The 16,464-nt window shown below is 59.3% G+C and overlaps 1 protein-coding gene across 3 annotated transcripts; it reads left to right on the forward strand.

The window, feature by feature from the left end:
• The first annotated feature begins 3,120 nt into the window (after positions 1-3,120).
• Positions 3,121-15,582, forward strand: CSRNP1 (cysteine and serine rich nuclear protein 1). Of its 3 annotated transcripts, none has more exons than XM_089306538.1 (5): positions 3,121-3,145; positions 10,105-10,346; positions 12,390-12,649; positions 13,102-13,419; positions 13,511-15,582. In XM_089306538.1, exons 2-5 carry the CDS (start codon positions 10,145-10,147, stop codon positions 14,486-14,488), a joined length of 1,758 nt encoding a protein of 585 aa, XP_089162664.1. In that variant the 5' UTR covers positions 3,121-3,145; positions 10,105-10,144; the 3' UTR covers positions 14,489-15,582. The 3 variants fall into 3 exon arrangements, with proteins under 3 accessions (XP_089162664.1, XP_051708623.3, XP_089162663.1); XM_051852663.3 differs by lacking the exon at positions 3,121-3,145 and adding an exon at positions 3,809-3,979; XM_089306537.1 differs by lacking the exon at positions 3,121-3,145 and adding an exon at positions 8,743-8,881.
• The last annotated feature ends 882 nt before the right edge of the window (positions 15,583-16,464 follow it).

Raw genomic sequence — 16,464 nt, forward strand, 5'->3', positions numbered from 1 at the left:
CAGGAGGCTCTCTTGTGCCCTTTTCCAGCCAATATTCCAAAGGCAGTACCAACTATCACCATACTTCCATCAGCCTGCCTTGAAACGTCCCATAAATAAATGCAACACAGTTATTCTTTTGTGCCTGCCTCCTTCTACTCAAAACAATGTTTATAAGCTTCATCCACTTGTCCTATTAAGCAATAGTTTGTTCTTCTTCAGGTCTGTATACTATTGTATTTGATGGATTCCATTAGAAACAAATTTATAGCTTGTTTCTGCTCACTTACTAGTTTTTGGCTATCACACATAAAACTGCTACAACATGAATGTCTTTTGGCTCTGAGCACTTTGCTTCTCTTGGGCACTTATTTTAAGTAGAATTAAATGGTTATCAAATATGTAAATATTAAATAGAGTTTGTGCTAAGTCTTATTTGGTACCGCCAAATTATTTTTTTAAAAAGATTTATTTATTTATTTGAAAGGCAGAGTTACAGACAGGCACAGAGAGGGAGAGAGAGAGAGGTCTTCCAACCACTGGTTTACTCCCCAGATAACCGCAATGGCTGGAGCTACACCGATCTGAAGCCAGGAGCCAGGAGCTTCCTCTGGGTCTCCCATGTGGATGCAGGGGCCCAAGGACTTGGGCCATCTTCCACTGCTTTCCCAGGCTGTAGCAGAGAGCTGGATTGGAAGTGGAGCAGCAGGGACTCAAACCAGTACCTGTATGGGGTGCTGGTGCCACAGGTGGAGGCTTAGCCCACTGTGCCACAGTGCTGGCCCCAATGAATTATTTTCCCAACTATGTCAATTCACCATCACATCAATAATGTCTAGTTGATGGGTTAATTGCACTCTTGCCTCATTTGGTATTCTTAGCCCCTTTAATTTCAGCCTCCCTGGTGGGACTATAAGGTTAATGTCTTACACGGAACTATTTTTATTTAAAACGTAGTAATTTTTATTTGGTGAAACGGGTGGTCCATGGACACTGAATGTTTGAGAGACTTGTAGAGCTCTTCCAAGTGTCCAGAAGCTGCCCAAGGATGTGCTTCTGCCTACACGTGTGCTGTAGACAGACGGAGGCTGCCCTAGACCCCACCCTCCCGGCCTGGAACCGATCCTTCGCCTGCCTCCCCCGAACAGGAAGGGCTTATGTTGGGATCCCAGAGGGACATGTTTCCCTTCACCAGCAACATCTGGGGAACATCTGGTGAGCCCAACCCAGGACAGGGAGATACTTTTCCAGAGAAAATATCATTTATCTGAATCTTAATTCCATGATGTTTTCCCTTATTCTCCTCTTCCTGATCCCCCAGAGTCTGTCACCCATTGGGCTCCCTGTGCTAAGCAGCCATTCCTGCCCTTACGAAGCCCCTGTCTTGTCTGGTTCCCCAGGTGCACAGTCCAGCAAAATGCAAACCCAGGCAGTGCCCGAGAGACCATTAGTAACTCTGGGCCCAGCCCTGCTCAGTACCTGGCCAGCACTCGAAGTCTGCTAGGAACTGAGTCGAGAAACGTAGAGCCTGGTGGGGTTCTTTGACCCAGCGCCCTTATTTAACCGACTGGAAAGTTAAAGTCCAGAGAGAGAGAGAGTCAGGGACAGAAACCAAACTAGAAATCCACCTCCAGGTATCACAGAAACCCCCTTTCTGCTGGTGACCTGGCCTGGGGCTTGGAAGCAAACAGGGTGGCAGGCATCTAGGGACCAGCAAAGTATGCAACTGGTAGCCACTGAGAGCCCAGAGCCCAGTGTCAGGGTAGTGGTGGTGCTGGGAGGTGACCTAGGGGGGAAATGAATCACTCCTAGCACCAGACACTCGGCTCTGTAGCCTTCTGGGCAGCCTCAGCCACAGCACAGCTGCAACGCACCGGCTGTGTGTGGAAGAGTCCTCCGTGTCACCTCCAGCCCTACCCTGTCCTTCAGCCATAGGAACTTCTACTCACTTACTAGCACATCTTATTCATCAGCAGAGATCAAGCTGGACACAGTTGCCCCTGACCTCTCACTGCTCACAGATGAATGACCCAAGGAAGCCATCCTACTGAGTGGGCACAAGGCAGGTGCAGCAGCCTGGCAAGCTGAAACCTTGATACACTCCACGCGCTGACCACGGGCAGACAGGACTGGGGTGTGCTTTGGAAGTGTGTGGAGTGGGGGAGTCTGGAGGTGAGGCCAGAACACAGCAATACCTGGTGTATAAATGCTGTGGGACCAATGCAAACAGCAGAGGCACAGGGCCTGGCATTCGGCTTAGCGGTTACTACACGGGTGGGGTGTTCTGTATCAGCGTGCCGGCAGAGGCGGGGGTGGTTCAGCGCTGGGCTCCAGCTTCCAACTGCAGCTCCCTGCTAAAGTGCAGCTGGGGGGGGAGGCCACTGTGATGGCTCAAGGAAGCTGGGCTCCTGCCACCCACGTGGAGACCTGGATTGAATTCCTGGCTCGCAGCTCTGGCCTGCCCCAGTCTTGGCTGTGTGAGTGTTTGGCAAAATGAACCAGTGGAGGGGAGCTGTTTCTGTCCCTCAAGTAAATACTTATTTAAAAAAATAAAAATAACAAACACGAATGAACAAAAAGACATAGGCACACTTTGATGACGTTGACACGGAGGGGACCCGAAGGGAGTGTGGAATAGGGGTTTGCAAACAGTTTCACTGCCAAGGTGGACAAGGGGCTCTGCAGGCCTCCGGGAGGTCCCTAGGGCCTTGGTGGCCGCTGCCCAGCCAGCTCCTCCTGCAAGCCCCCAGGACACACACAGAAGCTATGGAGAGGCAGGGGCCAGGTCCCAGCAACCTGTTCTCCCCCCCTTCCTCCAAGGACGGGCGAAGGCCTACTCCGCACTCCCCAGCCTCAGCACCCGCGAAGCCATCCCGGTGGTCACAAACCCCCGCCCCAGCGAGCCGAGCGGGGCAGAATGGAATCCTGAGGGCAGGGCGCGCCGAGCGGGGCAGAATGGAATCCTGAGGGCTGGGCGAAGCGCTGACAGGATGCATCCAGGAGCGCACCAGAGCTCAGCGTGCAGCGGGCGCAGCCCCGGGGGGGTGGGGGTGGGGGTGTCGGGCTCCCAGGAGGGCTTCCCGGAGGAGGCAACTGCAAGCTGAGTCCTTTACAAGTCGCTGGGATTTCGGGAAGCCGAGCGAGAGCTGGAGCGGCTGCAGCGCAGGTGTGAAGTGGCGGGAAGACGGGTGGGCTTCAAGGGTTCGACTCGACTGCCGCGAGTGGGGTAGGGGGGCATGCACACTTTTCCCGGCGTAGCAGGGCCGGCCCAGGCCAGGAGACGCGCAGAGAAGGCGCTGGGCCATTTTAAGGGGGGGAGCCGGTTGGTTCCAAGAACCCCGAATTCAGGGCCTCTGCAGCGGCCGACGGCCAGGCCCGTGGGTGACCTCCTCCCTCTCTCCCTACCCACGTTCTTCTGGGTCCTGTCCCCGCGAACCTGGGAGTGGGCATGGGGACGGCGGGGCAGGAACGTCTGGAAGGGGCTACACAATCAATTCGCCCCGGCGGGGTAAAGGCCAAGGCCGGGGTGGGGGGGGGGCCTCGCCGCCCCGGGGGCCGCTGCAGGGCTCCCGGCCTCAGTCTGCACATCCGCGAAAGGGGCGGCGGGCCGAGCCGGGAGCCGCGCGGGGCCCGGCCGGGAGGCCGCCGAGGCGGGGTCAGAGTCCGCAGGGCGGCCCCGCGGCCGCAGCGCCGGGCTCCGGGCGGGGGAGGGGGCGGCGCCTCCGGGGCGGGGCCGCGGGCGGCCTGGCGGGAGGCCCGGCGTGCGTCAGCGCTGCGAGCCCCGGAGTTTTCCACTGACGAGGGGGGCGGAGCTGCGGGCGGGGCCCCGCGCAGCCAGTCTCCCGCCGCCGCCGCCGCCGCCGGACGCGCAGAGCCGCGGACGGCTTGACCGACGGCTGCCGGCCGGAGCGCGCGCGGAGCCGCGGCGCCGGGGAGTCGTCCGCGGCGGGAGAACGCGGGTCCAGTCGGTGTCCTTGGCGAGCCGCCCGGGTGAACGCAGGTGAGCGCGGTGGGGACCCGAGCTCGGCCGGGCAGGTCTTCGAGGAGGGGGCGTCCCGCGCCCGGGGAGGGGGGAGACGCTGCCGCTTGCCAGTCGCTGCCTCGCACCCTGAGCGGGCCCGGGGGACCTGGGCTACCCGGCTCGGCCGGAGACGCGCCGCGGCCGGGGCCGGGGCCGGGGTCTGGGTCGGGGGGCCGGGGCCGGGCGCCGCGAGTTTCCCGCACCCCTCCCCCTCGCCGTGCCCGGTCTCCGTCGGTGTCCCCGCAGCCCGAGCTCGGGGTGAGCGGTGGGGTAGCGGGGGTGCGCGCGCCTGCGGCCGAGTTTCCTTTTGACCCAGTTGCCTGAGAACTTTTTAGAAGTTCCTCGCGTGGCCGCAGCAGGTGACATTTGCGCCTTCCTCCTTGGGCGCCGCGCCGGGGCTGCGGCGTGTGCCGGGCGCCCCCGGCGGGCGGAGGATGAGCGCGCGGCGAGGCGCGGTGAGTCACGGACCCCCGGGGGGGAGGGCGATTGTGTCGTGCGCTCACCTGTTTGTCAGTCGGTCGCCGTCACACGCGGAGGCCACCGCTCTGAGTCACGGGGCGCAGTCACACCGGCCACCCGCGGGCACACGTAGGCTCCCTCCCACGCGCTCCTGCCGCCCTCAGTTTCCCCTCTCTGGGAGTCCTGGCACCCTCACGCACTTGCGGAGATGCCCACACCGCAGCGACAGTCACACACTTACTTAGTCACCGCGCTCCCTGGCTCGGCCCCGCAGCGGGGCGGGGGGGGGGGAATCCCTCCCCGGCTCCTGCTACCCCCCCACCCCGAAGTCTGGCGGGCCTCTGGAGACTTACTCATCACCGCCCCCAGATCTCGGACAGCCCTGCCCTTCGTCCTCTCATCCCGTGCTCCCCAAATCCACCCTCTTTCTCCCCAAGTCCTCGTCTTGTCATCTCACCTGGCCGGCCAACTGATCACACCCCCTCCAGCCCCAGTGCTGAGCCATCTTTTAAAAATGCAAATCTGGTATCGTCACGCCTTGCTTAAGCCCTAGGGTGGCCTCCCGTGCCCTCAGGCTAAAGGCTGCCCTGTGACCCCGGCTCAGCCCCTTCTCCGGCCACCCCTCCCCCTCTAGGACTCGGTTCTGGGTCCTCCAGCCCCTCACCCACTCTGCGGCCCCCTGCCTGTAACTCTGCCTACATCCTGTCCTCCCATAGCCTTGCGCCCCACCCTCTCTGGCCTGGCCCTCTCCACTCCACGCTGGACTTGAGGGGGCAGCATTTGTGTAGGTCTTGCTCCCTGTGTGCCCGGGTGCCCGCACCGCACAGGAGCTCAGTACCTATTTGAGGAATGAATGAATGAGTGAATGAATGAGGGTGCAGGAACCTTCCCTAGATGGAGGATGCAGTCACTGTCAGGTGTAGTTTTCCTAGCATGGAGCAGCTGCCTCCTGTTGCCAGCAAATATTTGGCACCTCCCCAGTGCCAGGCCCTGGAGGCCAAGGCTGAGGAACTGTCCCCTCCCCGAGATCACTTTTAGAGGGATGGGTGGGGGAGGGGTGTGCCCAGGCTTCCTGTCTGCTGTCTCTGGGCAGCTGTTTTTTTTTTTTTTCCCCAGTGGGGGCCAGAGGTGCCTCTCCCTTTTCCCAGGAAGTAGTTGCTTAGGGCCTGGGGTTGTGTGACACCCCCCCCCCCAGGTATTGGAGGGGAGGGGGCGTAGGCGCAGCCCTGGGGCTCTGTTAAAGGATACATTCTTTGGATTCCTAGAAGGGGAATAGAGGCAGCTAAAGGTGTCCCCTCCCGGGTGCCAGCTGTGCCTGGGAGCTGGGGCTTTGGTGGCACCGCTGAGGTGGGCACAGGGTGGGCACAGGGTTCCGTGACTCCTGAGGGGCCTGATGCCCTCCCTGTCCCCAGGCAGCACCTGATGCCGGGTGAGGGGGCCTTTGCCTGGCAGTATGGCCTGAGTGTGTGGAGGGTTGTGGCTGCGGGGCTGGGACGCGTCCCCTGGGCCAGTCGCTGTCCGGTGCCCGTGCGTGCGTAGTGGCAGGAGGGCTGCCGGGTTCTCAGATCCCGGAAGAGGCCTGGTGCTCTCTGATTCAGAGCCTGTCTCCAGGCGCGTGGGGGTGTGGCATTTCTGTCTGAGCCAGCTCCTGGAAATGGCCTTTCTCTCCTCCACCAGGACCTCGGAGGGGGCCACACACCCCCTGGGAACAGTGCCCCGGTCAGATCCTGACTCCTGGGTGGCTGCGGAGGGCCCCGCCCCCATCCTGTGACTCACTGTCTGACACTTTTCTTGGACTGTTTCACTATCTTTCGTTCTTTCTTCTGCCTTGCTCTTCTGCCTCTGCCGCTCTCCACCTGTGGATTTCCAGGTGCGACAGAGGAACACCAGGCTCCCCCTCCCACCTCCCTCCCTGAAAAGGAGCAGCGGGGGTGGGGGAGGGGGGTTCCTTCTCATTCAGTCCCAGCCTGCACCTGCCCTGAGAGGGCGTTCTCACCGGACCCTGCAGTCCTGTGCCCCTTTCTGCGGCCTTGGAAGCTACAACCCCTTCTCCTTACGTTCTCCTTAGGGGCACATCCCTGCGACCCAGAACCAGTGTCTCCCTGCCCTGCCCTCAAGCTCTCCCTCTGTTTGCTCTGGGGGGACAGGGAGCCCCTAAGATGCCTGCCTTGAGCACCCCCTGCTCCCCTCCAAGCTGCTCCTTTTGAGCCCCATCCTTGCCCCGAGCCTCTGCACATGCTGGGAAACTGGCGTGTGACCCCACCCACCCCCCCCCGCCTCGTTTGCAGTGCCAAGAGCAGGAGGTCTCCCTTGGGCTTCATAGGCATGGAGACATGTGTGGGGCCAGCCTGCCTTCCTCTGACGTCGCCAGGTGCTTCTCCATGCCGCAGGCTCTTGACAGCCAGGCAGAGGTCCTGCAGCCTGTTGTCAGTGACCGGAAGGGAGGCCGCTGCAGGATGGTCAGCGAAGGGCTCTGACGAGGCCATACGCGGCCATCCAAGGCCTGTGGGGGGGCCCGTCTCAGTCTGTTGGGCCTGCTGCGATTGAGGGGTCTTCTAGACAAAGGGGACGTAGGTCTCTCTGCTTTGGAGATCAAGCTGCTGAGCTGGCAAAGTCGTGGTCTTGCTGTGTCTCTTACCAGAGCAGTAATCTCATTAAGGATCTACTTACCTCCCAAGGGCCCCACCTCCAAATTCCAGCACACATTTGGGCTACAACCAAATACTCAGTCCATAGCAGGAGCCCAGAGACGCAGGAAGAAGGACTAGGAGGTTCAGGGGGCCCCTTTGGAGGAAATTCTGGAAGGGAATGAGGCCGGGTTGATCCAGCTTGTGCAAGGGCAGGAGGGGGAGTGGGGACAGGAGAGGAACTGCAAGTTCAGCTGGGTATGGAGGGGGTGGGGAGAGTCCCACGTGGAGGCTGGGGGAGGAAGCAGTGGCCAGACCTTCAGCCTCTGGGAATTCTGGACCTGGTCCTGTTAGTGAGCCTCCCTAGGGGACTTTCAGAGTGGTTTAAGCAAGGGGGTAGTGGGCAGATAAGAGGTTTGCTGTGTTCATTCTGGCTCATGGCAGTGGGAGCAGACTTGATAAGGAGAGCGCACTTTTTAAATTAATTGGAATGCTTGAAGTTTGTGAATCTTGGGTGTACAGTCAGAGGAGTGTTCATGCAGTTCCAGACGCCCACGTAGCCACCGCCTGATGATCATTCCCTGGAATAGTCCCTGCTGACCCTCCCCGTGGGAACCTCTGTTTGACTTGTGCCATCATCTACTGGCGGTCTTGCCTTCTCTTGAACGTCATTTGCATGTATTTTGTGTCTGGCTGCTTCGGCTCAGCACGATGTCTGTGAGATTCATCTGGGTGTCTGTCTTTTTACGGTGTAGGGTAATTCATGCACTGAGCACTTGGTGCTGTTTAGGGAATTGACACGTATCGGGTCCTGTAAACTTCCCAACCCTAAGAGGTTATAAGACAAAGACCCAGAGAAATAGAGAGATTAGGGAACTTGCCCAGGACTGCCCAGCCAGTTAATAGTGGAGCCGGGGTTCCGAGGGAGGCAGTCTGGCTCTGCAGCCAAGGTGCTTAACCTCACACCAGGAGCCTCCGTGGCCTTCCTGAGTGTGTGCCTGGTGCACTGTGGATTAAACCACTTTGGGTGAACTCCCAGGGCTGGGTGCTTCGGTGTAGATGGAGGGAGAGGGGGGAGGGGGTGGAGGATGACTGCAGGTTTCTGGCTTGAGTAACTGGGTGGGTGGCAGTGCTGTTACTAAGATAGGGAACACAGGAAGAGGAACAGATGGCGTGGGGGGTGGGGAACGGAGACAAGGGGTTCGATTTGGGGCCTGCGGAATTTTGTTTCTAGGGGACAGCCTGGGGGAGATAGCAAGAGGCAGTTGGTCCCAAGGGGTGTCGGGCTCTGGAGTGGGATTAGGGAGGCATTCTGTGCCGTGTAGCAGCACCCCGAATTTGCGAAGGGATGGGATCTCCCCTTACAACTGTGCAGGGACAGGATGTGTGGGGGCTGTTTGTCCACGTGTGTGTGCCTGAGTGTCTGTGGTTGGTTCACGTGTGCATATGTGTGCGTGGCTCTGGGTTGTAAGTCCCGCTTCTCCTGGGAGAGCTGCATGTCAGCTGGGAGCTGGATTGTTTGTGTTTGTGGTTTGACCCTGGAGGAGGGGGGTTGCCACGCCTGAGAAACAACTGCTAGAAACCCCCGGAAACACCTGTGCACGCTCTTCCCCCAGGCCAGGGTGGGGGATCAGCCAGGGAGGGAGACTGTCTTGTCTCTCTTGTGCCTGTCCGAGGGAGGCTGCAGGTAATCAGTTGGCAGCACACCCTCCAGGCTTCAGGGGAAGCCTGAGAGAAGAGGAAGGGGTTTGGAGAGGACACCTGAGTAGAGGAACAGGAGACAGACAGCCTTCTGGTAGGTTTTTCCTGTTCTCTCTCATTTCCTGTGATGGCAGTGGGGGAGGGGCTCCCCAGCCCTGCCAGCCTTGGCTTCCTTTCCCCTTCCTCCTGCTGACCTCCCCCGGGGCCCAGCCCAGAGTGCAGCAGGACCTGGCAACAGAGGCGAGGTGTCTGTGCTGAGCCCATGGCGCGGACTCCTGGGGGTTCCCCGGCTTTGGGAGGGACTGTTGTCAGCTGGAGCATTGAAGGGAAGGAGCCCCAGATGCCCCCCACCCAAGCTGGCTGTGGGAGTCTCTGCTCCTCACAGGGGAGACTCAGGCCCCATGGCACAGAGCTGCGGACAGGAGAGACGGGGGACGTGAGCTAGCGTGGGCAGCTAAGGTAGGGAGTCATTGCACTATTTGAGTTCTTTCCAAGGGAAAAAATGATTCCCATGGGATGTTCATGCGTACTGGCAGGGTCAGATGTTGGAGCACTTGGTGCATTTTTAAACACTCGGGCGAGATGAGCTGCTCAGGTCACACAGCCAGGCCGGGAGGCATGAGACTTCTCTCCTTCGCGGCGGGGCTTTCTAGGGGAAAGTCAGAGGAGGGGCTCGGCAGAGTCCTCAGGCCGGGCCGGGGGCCGGGGGCTGGGGTGGAAGCCAGCCTGTTCCCAGAGTGCCTGGTCAGCCAGGCGTTGGAGCAAGGGCCTGCAGCCGACCCCGTGTGTGCAGCAGGGCGCGTCTGTGTGTGGGTGTGCAGGAGGCGGAGGAGGCAGAGCCACCGTAAGAGGGACTGTGGGGCGCAGACGGCCTCACACACAAAGGCACACAGATGCGAGCTGTGTGAATCACCCAGCCGGTGAGTCAGCCCCCAGGATTCCTGTCGGGGAATGAGGGAGGCCTGGCCCAGGGCTGTCAGTCCATCTGGTGGTCTGTCTGCCTCCTGCTCCTGCTGGTGTGGATGCAAGTGTGTGTGTGCTGGGGTGGGGGTGGGGGGTTGTGGGAGGCAGCGGGGAGGGTGCCTGGCGGCTTCCTAGGTGGGCTTTGGGCAGAGGTGGTGGGCGTTTGGGAGCACCAGGATGTGGACTTGAACATGCACGTGAGTTTGCAGAGAGGAGGTGCTGGTCGTGTGCCCCATCCCCTAGGAGCTACAGGGTGGGGCTGGGAGGATGGGAGTGGGAGGAACCACGAGTCTGGCTGAGAGCCCACCTCCTCCCCATGGTTCCCCCCACTTACAGCTCTTGTTTCTGTTCCAGGCTGCCTGTCCCCAGACCCCAGGGCACACCCTGCACCACCATGTCTGGGCTGCTGAAGAGGAAGTTTGACCAGCTGGATGAGGATTCCTCCTCCTTGTGCTCCTCCTCCTCCTCCGGCTGCCACTCCCGCTCCTGCTCCCCGAGCTCCTCAGACCCCCCTGCCTGGTACTCGGATGAGGAGGGCCCCTGGGACCAGACACCCCAGCCTGACCGGGACTGCCGTGGCCCCCGGAGTTTCACCCGTGAGTCCTCTCTCCCCCGGGAGCCCTAGTGCACTCCTTTGCTTCTTGAAAGATGATGTTAAAAGGCCCTGGCCAGACTGTGTTGGCCTCCGGAAGTTAGGTCCCCAGGTAGCCCACTCTGGCTCCCACCTTGTCACCCAGTGCCCACTATTCCAAGGCTCCTGGGCCAGCTTGACCTTTGGTCTTGGGAGTAATGATGTACAGGATGCAGCTGCTCAGAGTGGCCCTTTGGGCCTTCCCGCTGGGCCCTTTCTGTTCCAGTTTCGTTTCTCCAGCGTGCACCCTGCCTTCCTACAGCCTGAACCGCTGGCGTCCCACACCCCACACGCCTTGCCTGGGAGCTGCCAAGCCAGGCCCTCACCTGTCAGAGTGCTCTGCAGCCTCGTCTGGTTGCTTGTGTAATTCCGATTCCAAACTGGCAAAGATGGCAAGCGGAGTCTCTCAACTTTATTTTCATTGACCCCCACCCCCAAGCCCTGAGAGCTTTTTCAGATATATTTTTCCATAATCACTTCTGCCCATAAAGTTTTTTATTTTTATTTAAGATTTATGTATTTGTTCAAAAGGCTGAGTGACAGAAAGAGGGGGAGAGAGAAAGATCCTCTATTTGTTGATTCACTCTCCAAATGGCCACAACAACCAGGACTAGACTAGGCTGAAGCCAAGAGCCAGGAACTCCATCCCTGTCTACCACGTGGGTGGCAGGGATCCAAGTACCTGGGCCGTCAGCCACTGCTTTCCCAGGTGCATCGGCAGGGAGCTGGATTGGAAGCACAGCAGGCAGGACTCAACTGGCGCTCTAGTATGGGATGCCGGCATTGCAAGTGGTGGCTTAATCTGCTGGGCCTCAACGCTGCCCACTCCACTCCGCCATTAAGTTGTTGTTGTTGTTGTTTGACAGGCAGAGTGGACAGTGAGAGAGAGACAGAGAGAAAGGTCTTCCTTTTGCCGTTGGTTCACCCTCCAATGGCCGCTGCGGCCGGCGCACTGTGGTCGGTGCACCGCGCTGATCTGATGGCAGGAGCCAGGTGCTTCTCCTGGTCTCCCATGTGGGTTATAGGGCCCAAGTACTTGGGCCATCCTCCACTGCACTCCCTGGCCACAGCAGAGAGCTGGCCTGGAAGAGGGGCAACCGGGACAGAATCCGGTGCCCCGACCGGGACTAGAACCTGGTGTGCCGGCGCCGCAAGGTGGAGGATTAGCCTAGTGAGCCGCGGCGCCAGCCGCCATTAAGTTTTAATATCACAGATAATCTGTTTACCTTTGTAGCCACTGTCTACATACAACTGTGTTATATAAGGGAATTTCAAAGAGGTTGTAGAAAATGAAATTGAAAGATAAGTGTATTTTGCTGCACACATTTTTTAAATCTGTGCAGTTTTTTTCAAGACCTCCTCATACCTTAAAACCAGTATAGTTTTGTTTTCGATTTTGTTTTCCCAGAGATTTATTTATTTATTTGAAAGAGTTACAGAGAGAGAGGGAGAAACAGAGAAAGAGATCTTCCATCTATTGGTTAATTCTCCAGATGGCCACAATGGCTGGGGCTGGGCCAGGCCAAAGCCCAGAGCCAAGAACTATACCAATTCACAGCTTACTCTTCAAGGGAAGGTCTCGCCGCAAAACAGATACTATAAAGGAAAAGATTGTATTTTTTATTTAATAAATGTTAAAAATTATTTTGTAAAATGCCCTGAACAGAAAGACCAAAATATTTTTGCAGATAAGTTAAATGATAATTATTGTCTCTCATGTCATATATAAAGAGCTCCTACAAATCAATAACTGTAAAAGCTGGACAAGGGACCAATGAATGGCTGAAGATGGGCAGATGTTTCATCCTCTAAGTACTTCCATCTGAGCTGGCAAATTCCAGTAACCGAGTGTTGATGTGGGTGTGGTGTTCTGTTGTACCAGCCTCAGCCCTAGGCTGGCTCCTCAGTTCAGATCCGTCTCTCTCTCAGGGTGGGGGAGAAGGGAGGCAGCTTTTCGTGGTGCTGGCTTCGCAAACTAACCTTCCGCTTTTCCCTTCCTGCCTTCCAGCCCTGTCCATCCTGAAGCGGACTCCCCGGAAGCGCCCTGGCCGCGTGGCCTTTGATGGCATTACCGTCTTCTACTTCCCCCGGTGCCAGGGCTTCACCAGCGTGCCTGGCCGTGGCGGCTGTACCCTGGGCATGGCCCCTCGCCATAGCGCCTGCCGCCGCTTCTCCTTGGCTGAGTTTACCCAGGAGCAGGCCCGGGCGCGGCGTGAGAAGCTGCGGCAGCGCTTGAAGGAGGAGAAGCTGGAGGTGCTGCGGTGGAAGGTAGGGAGACCCCTCTCCGTGGCCTGCGCCCCGGCCTTGCGTGGGGAGGGGCAGGAGTGGCTGCTGATTGATTGGCTCCTGGTCTATGTAGGAAACAGGCCATGGATCCACTGATTGGCTGCCTAGGTTATCTGCAGAGGGGAGGCATGTAAGGGCTCAGAGCAAGTGCAGGGGCCGGGGTGGGAGGGGCTTAGTGCCTGAATCTGCCCTTACTGGAGAGGGCGATGTAGGGTTGATGTGATGTGGTGGGGTCGGTGGGGGCCCGTCTGTCTAGCTAGGAGAGAGGGCTTGGCTTGCCTGTGATCGGTGGAAGGACATGAACTTACCTAGGGCAGGGTGCCTGGCTGGCTGGCTTTCTGCTGTAGCCACAGTGCCCAGCACAGGGGCTGAGCACTTGGGGAACCTTTGTTGGGCACCAGTGCCCCTCACACCCCCCTCTTCTGTCCATGCAGCTTTCGGCGGCCGGCGTACCCGAGGCGGCAGAGGCGGGCCCTCCGCTCACCGTGGACAGCATCGATGATGCCTCTGTGGAGGAGGACTTGGCCGTGGCCGTGGCTAGCGGCCGGCTGGAAGAAGTGAGCTGCCTCCAGCCTTACCCAGCCCGGCGACGGCGTGCTCTGCTGCGTGCCGCGGGCGTGCGCAGGATCGATCGGGAGGAGAAGCGGGAGCTGCAAGCCCTGCGCCAGTCCCGAGAGGACTGTGGCTGTCACTGTGACAGGGTTTGTGACCCTGAGACCTGCAGCTGCAGCCTGGCGGGCATCAAGTGCCAGGTGCGAGGACCGAGCTGGGGTGGGGAGCCTGGGCCTGGGGATGTCTTTGTGCTCTGTGGAGGCCTCACCCGCAGCTCTGCTCTCTCCACAGATGGACCACACGGCATTCCCCTGTGGCTGCTGCAAGGAGGGCTGTGAGAACCCCAAGGGCCGTGTGGAATTCAACCAGGCACGAGTCCAGACCCACTTCATCCACACGCTCACCCGTCTGCAGCTGGAGCAAGGGGCCGAGAGCCTTGGGGAGGTGGAGGCCCCCACCCAGGGCAGCCCACCCCGCCCTGACGACCAGGCCCTGGTGCCCTCTTTTCCACTGGCTAAACCCCCGGCGAGCAGCGAACTGGGAGATAACAGTTGCAGCAGCGACATGACCGATTCCTCCACGGCGTCCGGCACCAGTGAGGCCGCTGACCGGCCCGCCCACCCGAGCCTGCCTGGCCCTGGCTTCCAGCCTGGCGTGGATGACGACAGCCTGGCACGGATCCTGAGTTTCAGTGACTCTGACTTCGGAGGGGAGGATGAAGAGGAGGAGGAAGGTGGGGTGGGGCACCTGGACAACCTCAGCTGCTTCCACCCGGCTGACATCTTCGGTACTGGTGACCCCGGTGGCCTGGCCAGCTGGACCCACAGCTACGCTGGCTGTAGCCTCACGTCAGGCATCCTGGATGAAAACGCCAACCTGGACGCCAGCTGCTTCCTGAACAGCGGCCTGGAGGGGCTGAGGGAAGGCAGCCTTGCTGGCACGGCAGAGCCGGCCGGCATGGATGCTGCCCAGAGCAGCTCGGTGGAACTCAGCTTGTCTTCCTGCGACTCCTTTGAGCTGCTCCAGGCGCTGCCAGATTATAGCCTGGGACCTCACTACACCTCCCACAAGGTTTCTGACAGCCTGGACAACCTCGAGGCACCCCACCTCCCCTTACCCAGCCTCTCTCCACCAGGGGACATCAGCACCTGCTTCCTGGAGTCGCTCATGGGTTTGTCCGAGCCTGCGGCCGAAGCCCTCACGCCCCTGGCGGACAGCCCCTTTGAGGATGCTGCCCCGGCGCCTCTGATGGAGCCTGTGCTGGTGTGAGGACTTCGGGGGGTGCCTTTGGCCCAGCCCCCAGAGCCCTATCGCTGCTGTTCTGTAACGTGGGGGGACCTCCCCCACCAAGGTCTGTAGGTAACGGGCTCTGGTGGACTGGTTCAGCCCTGAGGTGCTATGTGGGCACCCCTGGTTTTTATGCAACACTCTGGATTTATTTATTTAAATTTTTTTTAACTTTCCTGTGCTGAAGGAGGGTGGGGGAGGGGACTTCCCCACACTCACACAGCGCTCTTCCGCCTCCGCAGTGCAGGCTGGGAAGAAGGTGACGCTCCCTTGGAGCTTGGCAGGCAGACCCCTCTGTGGTCTCCGGATGAGGTTCCTTAGCCCCGAGACCAGGCTGCAGTTCGCCATTCTGGCGGCTTCTTCTGCCACCCTGCACCATAGACCCTTGGGTGGCTAAATCCTCTGGACTGTGAAGACTATAATTTATTTCCATAATTTATTAGACTGAGGCGGCTTGGGGCAGGGGCAGGGGTGGGTACCAACCCCGAGTCCCCTTTGCCTTTTAGCCCTGGACCTTGCCCCTGCCTGGGCTTTGCAGATCAGGTGTGAATTGGAGCCCCAGGATCATGCGTCAGCCGCCTGGCTCCTGCATGGTGGAGCAGGTGGGGGCTGGGCTGACCAAAACTCCCTTCTGCCCCACCCAGTCCTCTGCTTCCTGCCAGCTGCCCTGAGTCCCTACTCCCTAAAGGCCACACCCTTTATTCCCTGCCTGTGATGTAGGAGGGGGGAGTGGGCGACCCAGAGAGGGTGAGGAGCTTGCCTTGGAGCGCAAAGCGAGCCATGGACCCACGATCTCGGCTTCCCGGGCACCCTGCTCCATCCTGGCCCACCTGCCTGTGCCATGCGCCCAGGTGGTGGGTGGTGGCTCCTTAGGACTTCTGCTGATGAATTTTGCATAATTTCTATATTGTCTCCGAGTGTCAGACTGTAATTTATTCATTTCTCTGTGTGTCTGTGCCAAGAAACCCAAGTCTCTGGGCCTGCCCCCTTGCCCAGGAGGCCTTGCCAGCCTGTGTGCTTGTGGGAACACCTTGTACCTGAGCTTGCAGGTACCAATAAAGAGGCTCTATTTTTAATGGTGTGGTCTGCATTTGTGGGATGGGGGATGCAGGTGGGTGCAAGGGTGGGGGGGGAGGGGGGAAGGCATGCCCTGCGGGGCAAGTGTGTACGCTGAGGCTGTGTTAAGGGTACCTGGCACATCAGGCCACCTTTCAGTCAGACCAGTCAATCTGAGAGGCAGGAAGCCAGCTAAGGCTGGCCTGGCACATGGAGCAGTTTCGCCTGTGGATTAACCCACTCCTCTCCAGTGGCTGCTTGGGGCAGCAGTGGGGCTGGGGATGAATGAAGGTGCCCTCCTAGCTAGGGCCTGGCTCTGAAGGTGAAGTCACCCACCTGTGGCTGGTGGAGACCTGCCCTGGCAGTGGGCTCAGCCGCTGTGGTCCCTGGGGACTGAAGCACCGGAAGCTGCAGAGCCTCATCCATCTGCACCAGCTAGACCTGTTGGACCTGTCCCCAGAGCTCGGCTGGGCTGTGGGCCAGAGCAGCAGGCTGCACCCTGCCCTGGGGAGCCTGGGTCTGGGAGCCTGAGGAGGAGAATGGTCGACCTCCCTCCCACTTAGGATGAGATTCGCACAGTGCTGGTGGTAGGGGGGTCACTGAAGGAGCCCCTCCTAATCTGCCTTGGTTGGTCTGTGCTGGGCTCACTCAGCATGCACAGACCCAGAACGTGGGTTCAAATCTGAGCTCTTCCACTTCCTAGTGCAATGACAGGCAAGTTAGTTACCTGCTCTGTGCCTGGGCTTCCTCCATGTGTGAATGATACTGTTCACCGCTTTGTTCGTTTCAGGGATGCAACATGCTTACAAGAATGCCTGGATCCACAAGCCCCTGCATTCTCTTCATGTCTCTGCCTCTCGTTTTCTACAGGTTTAATCCCTCTTTGTCCGTGCCATCCTCCT

This window comes from Oryctolagus cuniculus, chromosome 10, assembly GCF_051225735.1.
Source record: "Oryctolagus cuniculus isolate XC-2025 breed Fujian yellow rabbit chromosome 10, ASM5122573v1, whole genome shotgun sequence".
NCBI classification, from domain to species: domain Eukaryota; kingdom Metazoa; phylum Chordata; class Mammalia; order Lagomorpha; family Leporidae; genus Oryctolagus; species Oryctolagus cuniculus.

Excerpts from the sequence above, each read along its gene's own strand:
- CSRNP1 (XM_089306538.1), top strand. The coding sequence starts at position 10,145 with ATGTCTGGGCTGCTGAAGAGGAAGTTTGACCAGCTGGATGAGGATTCC. Across the intron at positions 12,650-13,101 it reads TGGAGGTGCTGCGGTGGAAG|CTTTCGGCGGCCGGCGTACC; the intron begins GTAGGGAGACCC and ends CTGTCCATGCAG. Across the intron at positions 13,420-13,510 it reads TGGCGGGCATCAAGTGCCAG|ATGGACCACACGGCATTCCC; the intron begins GTGCGAGGACCG and ends CTCTCTCCACAG.